Genomic DNA, 6,922 nt, shown 5'->3' on the forward strand with positions numbered 1-6,922 from the left:
GAAAAAGAAAAAGAAAGATTTTACAGCCTGCTATCTGAGAGCTTCCTCTGCACAATAAAACTTGGTCTCCACAATCCTTCATCTTAACATGAACATTTCCTTTCTGTTGATCCCAGGTCTTCAGATAAACTCAACCAATAGTCAACCAGGAAAATTTTAAATTTAGCTATAGCCTGGAAGCCCCTGCTTTGAGTTGTCCCATCTTTCTGGACCAAACCAACATATATCTTGCACGTATTGATTGATGCGTCACGTCTCCCTAAAATGTATAAATCTAAGCTGTGACCTGACAGTCTTGGGTACGTGTTCTCAGGATCTCCTAAGGGCTTTGTCACGGGCCATGGTCATTCATCTTTGGCTCAGAATAAGTCTCTTAAATATTGTACAGAGTTTGACTCTTTTGATCGACATTTGCGATAATTTTGATGAAGTGTCTTTTGTGAACAAAGGTGGAAGTTATTCACTTTTTCTCCCTACTTGATTCCTACAAAATTCAGAAACTATTCATGAACATTCTTATTTATATATAGTAAAACAAACAAACAAAAACAAACAAACAAAAACCCTGCTCTCAGGGCTGGGCGCAGTGGCTCATGCCTGTAATCCCAGCAGTTTCAGAGGCCAAGGCGGGAGGATCACCTGAGGTCAGAATTTCAAGACCAGCCTGGCCAACATGGTGAAACCTCATCTCTACTAAAATAGAACAAATTAGCTGGGCATGGTGGCGGGCACCTGTAATCCCAGCTACTAGGGAGGCTGAGGCAGGAGAATCACTTGAACCCGGGAGGCAGAGGTTGCAGTGAGCCGAGGTTGTGCCTCTGTACTTCAGCCTGGGCTACAGAGTGAGATGCCACCTCAAAAAATAAAAAAACAAAAAACAAAAACGAAAACCAAACCCTGGTCCCTGTAAGCAGGACACAATTAGAAACATCGATTGTATTACTAAGGTTTGGACTGAAATACCATTTTTAAGAAATGTGGGCTGGGAATGGTGGCTCACACCTGTAATCCCAGCATTCTGGGAGGCCGAGGTAGACTGCTTGAGCCCAGGAGTTCAAGAGCAGCCTGGGCAACATAGTTCTAAATCTGAGATTTCCTTTATGATCAAAGATGGGTGGGAACCCCATTCTGCAAGATAAGTGTCAACCTCAGAGAGACAGGCTCTCCAGAACAGATGAATTTATTTGGGAAGAGCAGAGGATTCCTATCTGGGCTATGAGTGCTTGGAAGGATCCCAGGCATACACAGAGGGCCACAGCCAAGGGGAAGCTTTTAAAGGACAGAAGTCCATGTAAGCAGCTTTTAAACAAGGTTTGTAAGTCACAAGCTGATCGCAGGAGTTGGCGATGGTTTTCTGGTGGAGACGGCCGTGGTAGGTAAGCATCTGCAGCTCATCTGGAATACTACAGTCTTGAGGACGTGCTTTCCATACGCCCTGTGTCTGGTCTACATGCAGGAGTGTCTTGTGATAAATCCTGTTACGGGCATGTGTGTGTGAGGGCTTCTATGTGGCCCCCCGACTCCATTTTATTAGAGTTTGGCATAAGTGACTCCATTTTGGTTCCAGCAACTTTCACATAAGGAAACTGAGGCTCAGAGAAGTCAAGGGACTTGCCCCCAGGTCCCACTAACACTGTGCGGTGGAGTGATGCAAACCCCAGTTTTCCCAGTGGATGGAGCTGCTGTGGGTGAGTGCAGGGTGCGGTGTGAACCAGAGGGGTGGTGCAGAGACCAGTGTGGGATGTGAGAGGATCCCTGGGGGAGGCAGTGCTGGTGCAGTTGGGATGGGGCAGAGGTGGAAGTGCGCGTGTGCCTAGAGGGGAGAGCAAAGGCCTGGAGGGCTCCACGCTCTCAACCGTTCAGGGCTGATGCCCCTAAGAAGGCAGGGCACTGTATTTTCCAGGGTGACACTGCCCCTGTGACTGGGCCTGGCCAACCCTGACCGAGAGGGCAAAGGGCTGGAATTGGGGAGGGTGGGGTGAGTGAGGACACTTGGCATGTTCTGCGGCCTCTTGGCCTCTCTCGAGCAGCGTCCCCCAGATAGAAGCAAGACCTTGCTTTGCAGCCCTGGCAGGCAGGATGCAGTCATGTGACAGCTCCAGCAACCTGAGGCTGGGGGAGCCTGCGGTCTGGAGGAACAATGTGAGTTGGGAGCATAAGCCCCTCATGGCTAGACTCAGGTTTCTCTGTGTGACCCGTTGGAGGCGGGTGGGACGCTCACAGGAGGCTGCAGCTCTGGGAGCCCATGCCCCAGCGTAACAGCTGCTGGTTCCAGTCGGTATAGGGTGGGTAGCGGATCTCCTTTAATTTCTCCAGGCCAGAGGGGGCGAGCAGGCAGGTGCGGTGGTGGGAGAAGGTGTCGAAGGTGAACTTGCCGTGGTACCGGCCCATCCCACTGTGGCCTGTGTGGGCACAGAGAACAAGGGCCTGAGGCCAGGCAGCCCATGGAGCCCCAGCAGCAGCCCACTGCCCTGGCCAGGGCACACAGCTGCCAGGGAGCTCAGAGAGAGCCAGGCCACTCACAGAGCCATTTTACAGATAGGGAAACTGAGGCCTTGAGAGGCCCAGGGTGTGGATCAAGGTTGAACAGTGAGTGAAGGGACTTCCTGGGTCTGGGGTACCAAAGCCAAGCTTCCCTAGGGGTGGAAATGGGCAGGGACCCACCGACTCCCCCGAATGGCACGGACGGCAGAGATATGTAGGTGAAGCCCTCATTGCCTCCAAAGCTGCCACTGCTGGTCCGCTTCAGCATCTGGTTCACAACCTGCCAGGGAGTGAGAAGGTGGGTGTTGGGCTCCAGTCATGGGAAGAGGGCTTGAGCCCCGCACATTCCACAGCGGAGGTGAGCCTCATCCTCACCTGCCGCTCCACCCTCTAACGGGCAATAATCTCCGCTCTAAGCATCTTCTGGGGACAGCACCCTCTCAGTGATGGTCGGGGTGCCATGGGGGTGATTACTACCATGGCGCAAAGACCAGGAAGCCCTGCAGGATCGTGGGGAGCCAGCAGCCTTGAGTCGCGACGGTGAGGTTAGGATGCTGCAGTGCGGTATGCGGGCCCCAAAGCGACCCGCTGGGCTCTATCAGGCCCCCGCTCTGCTCTGTCCCTGACCTCCATTCCGGGCCTCTGCTTGCCCGTGCAGAACCTTTGCACAGTCCAAGTGCAGGCTGCTCTGGCCAGGACAGAGGATGGACCCGCTAAGTGTCTGGTGGGTTTGGACCCTGTCTTCTCTGCCAGGCATCCTTGCGCCGGATGCAGTGGTACCAGGTGGCCTAGATATAGTCACCCTTGAGGCATCTGCTGCTCTAAAGCCTTGCTGGGAAGGGCTGTGAAAGGAAAGGTGCCAGTCTGTGCCCCTTTCAGCCCCTCCATTGCCCCCAACCCGGCCGCACCCCCACCTGGCTGCTGTTGGAGAAGGCGTACAGGTCCAGGGGCTTCTCCCGCCGGTTGATGAACTCGATGGCCTCGTCCACGCTCTGCACGTTCACGATGGGCAGGATGGGCCCGAAGATCTCCTCCTGCATCACAGGCTCCGTCTCCTGCACGTCCACCAGCACCGTGGGGGCTGCGGGCACCAGAGACAGCTCAGCCCTGGGGCCACAGTCAGGACCGCCCCCAGGGGTGGGGTAGAGGTGGGGACAGCGGCATGGGCCAGGGCTCCAGGCCAGGATCCCAAGGTCTGACTTCCCAGCGCTTCAGGCTTTGGAGTGTTTAGGGAAGAAAGTTTCCCCACAGCCCCCCAGAAGGGACCCTAGGGCTTCCCCAGCCTGCTCAGGGCCTGTGGGGCACAGAGAATCCCCCGACCTTGGTCTCACAGTCAGGGGTGATGGGATCTTAGAACCTTGGAGTTCATGAGGCAGCAGCGTCCCAGAATGTTGGAGCTGCAGTGTCCCATGAGCTGCTGAGTCATACGGCCCAGGAGACTGGGGGCTCAGGATGGGGCCGTCAGAGTTTAGAACCTGGGGATCATGGGCTTGGAGAATCAGAGGTTACGGCCTTTCAGGACAGCCGGTGGTGGGATGGGAGTTCATCTTAGCACGCTGGGCCCTGGAGCCCTGGAATCTGAGCTCAGCGAATCCAGGGCTGAGGGACCAGAGTTTGGCCTCATGCGGCCACAGGCTCAGAAGCACAGAGACGGAATCGTGGCACCAGAGCCATGGCTCAAGGCCGGGCTCTGATGGTGGGGCCGGGTTTCAGGTGCGAGTCCAGACTCGTGGCCCAGCCGTGGGCCCTCCAATGAGAAAGGGTCTTGGCCCAGGTGGGCTGTGGTAGGGGCAGCAGGACTCACCGATGTAGCGATCGCTCTCGTTGCTCTGGCCCCCAATGGCCACGCGGCCGCAGCCCAGCAATGTCCGCAGCCGCTGGAACTGTTTCTGGTTGATGATGCGGCCCAGGTTTGGGGAGCTCTGGGGGTCGTCGCCATAGAAACGGGTGATGGTGCTCTGCAGGGCGGGCAGCAGCCTCTCCTGCATCTCAGGGCTGCACAGGACGTAGTCGGGGGCCACGCAGGTCTGGCCGGTGTTGAAGTAGCGGAACCAGGCCACTCGGTTGGCCACGGTCTGGGGGTCGCAGTTGTCATCCACATAGCAAGGGTTCTTGCCCCCCAGCTCCAGGGTGACAGGCGTCAGGTGCTTGGTGGCAGCAGTCATGACAATCTTGCCCACACGAGGGCTCCCTGGGCGTGGAAGGAAACCAGAGTGGCCAGTCAGTGACCTGGACCAGGCAGGATGGCCCAGCCCAGAGCCTGCTCCTCCCTGGAGAGGTGTTGGAGTCGGCGGGCTTCCTAGGGACATGGTGAGGAGACCCCATCCTCAACTGGCCTTGACCACACACTCCAGGCACCTGACTCTTTCCCGCTTTCTTCATAGAAAGTCCTGGCCCGCTTCACCCTTCTCCTGGCCGGTCTGGCTCACCCACTGGGACCTGCCTCCAGCCTGGCCACTCCTGGATCCAATTGCTGCAGTGTGCCCAGGGCGTGGCCTATGCAGGCAGACGGCCTCTGTGCCAGCTCCAGCTCCCCACGTGCCCCCACTGCTGGCCCCAGCCTCCTCCCTCCACAACCCTCCCACCCTCTCTCCTGATGATCCCCTCCACCTACTCTGGGACCCTGGCCTGGCCCCCTCACCCGTGAAGAAGATGTAGTCCAACTCGTGCTCTAGCAGCTGCCCTGTCTCCTGGGGTCCGCCCAGCACCACGGCAAAGCAGCTCTGCAAGGCGGAATGAGCGGCTCAGGGGCGGGCTCGGGGGCCAGCCGGGCCTCCTCAGCCCACAGGGGTGATGTATGGGGACGTCGGGCACTGCTGGGGCAGGGCCACCCTCACCTGGTCCAGGTACTGGGGCAGCACCTCAGCCAGGACCTTCTCTGTGCCCTGGCTGATTTCTGATGGCTTCAGCACCACGCAATTCCCTGCAGGGGCAGATGGGGACGTCGTTGAGGGAGCCCAGGGTCCCCATGCCCAACCAGGGGCTGGGCTCAGAGGGCATGTGAGGCCCAGGGTGCCTCAGAGCAGGATTCCAGGGGCCTCTTTGGGAGGGGCTACTGGGCGGGGAGAGCATGGGGTTCGGAACGCCCTCCTCACCTGCGGCGAGGGCGCCCACCAGGGGCACCAGGGTCAGGTTCAGTGGGTAGTTCCAGGGTGCGATGATGAAGACCAGGCCAAAGGGTTCCTTCCGGATGAAGACCGAGTCCAGCTTCATGAACTGAGGCACAGGGTAGACGGTGAGGCCCTGCCAAGGGCCACACCAAAGCCCACCCACTGCACACTTGGGGCCTCAGCTCCCTGTGCGATGGAATCCCAGGAGAGACGAGAAAATCAGTGACTCGCCCGGGGCCTCAGGGGCAGAAGGGGGCCTGGGCCAGAGCTGCCCGGTGCCCTGCCCTGCCCTCCTGCCGCCTGCCAGCAGGGCTCACCAGGTTCGTGGACCGTGGTTCATCCTTCATCCAGGCCTGCAGGTTCTTGAGAGCGTAGTCAACCTCGTTCTGGCAAAGGATGAGCTCAGATATGTCTGCCTCGAAAGCTGGCTGTGGTGGAGGTGGAATTCAGAGTGGTCAGGCCCAGACCTGGGCCAGGAGGGGTCTAGAATTTGAGGAGGGCACACGCAGGCACCACCACCACTGGACATATAAATACAGCTCCTATGGGAGGCACTGCCGTCCCCTGGGAACTGCGCATGGCTGCAATTCTGATCTGTGACTTCCTGGCTGTGTGGCCTTGGGCAAGCGATGTTAACCCCTGAGTGCCTCAGTTTCCTCATCTGCAACATAGGGACAGCCATGGAGCCTGCATCACAGGGTGGCTGTGAGTGTTCAGGAGTGAAGGTCAGGTGCCTGCCACACTCCACATGCCAGGGAGGGGATCTGTTAAACAAACAGGAGTGAAACTAGGGACATAGCCAGTCACTAGGGGGCACGGGCCCTCCTGAAAGAGGACAGGGATGCTGCTCCAGCCCCTGCCCGGGCCCACTCTCTACGGCCCACCTTATGCAGGTCCTGGGCCAGCACGTCGCGCAGAAGCTGCTTGTTTTCTTGAAGGAAGCGGCCCAGGCCCTGGAGCTGCGCAGCCCGGAACTCGGCCGGCCGCGTGTGCCCTGAGTTGAAGGCCTCACGCAGCCGCCGCAGCGTGTCCTCGAAGGGGTCCATCCTGCCGGATGGGGTGGCTTGAACTGGGTGGCCAGGGCTGCCCCTCCTTCACGGGCACCCTCCAGCCACCCCAGGGTCTGCACACCCTTGCCCCACCTGCACCCATGGGGGCTCACAGACACCCCACCTCATACACACACAGACCCACTCGAACGACCCCACGGGGCTGGGGCTGCCTGCACCACCCCCAACTCACCTGCCTCCCAGGTGTGCCCATGAGGGAGGGCCCTGGGCTTGACCTCCCCCACTCCAGGGAGGGGATCCCCCTCCTGGACGCCCGCC

General features: G+C 58.7%; 1 protein-coding gene across 1 annotated transcript; it reads right to left on the minus strand.

Annotated features, from left to right (window-relative positions):
• Window positions 1–2,097: 2,097 nt before the first annotated feature.
• ALDH3B2 (aldehyde dehydrogenase 3 family member B2) lies at window positions 2,098–6,640 on the minus strand. Its single transcript, XM_003313181.4, has 9 exons — window positions 6,479–6,640; window positions 5,912–6,022; window positions 5,580–5,700; window positions 5,322–5,407; window positions 5,126–5,207; window positions 4,289–4,675; window positions 3,399–3,565; window positions 2,665–2,764; window positions 2,098–2,402 (listed from the first exon to the last, which is right to left on the minus strand). The coding sequence occupies exons 1-9, from the start codon at window positions 6,638–6,640 to the stop codon at window positions 2,218–2,220; spliced, it is 1,401 nt and encodes a 466-aa protein (XP_003313229.1). The 3' UTR covers window positions 2,098–2,217.
• Window positions 6,641–6,922: the final 282 nt, after the last annotated feature.

This window comes from Pan troglodytes, chromosome 9 (genome assembly GCF_028858775.2).
Source record: "Pan troglodytes isolate AG18354 chromosome 9, NHGRI_mPanTro3-v2.0_pri, whole genome shotgun sequence".
Lineage (NCBI taxonomy): Eukaryota > Metazoa > Chordata > Mammalia > Primates > Hominidae > Pan > Pan troglodytes.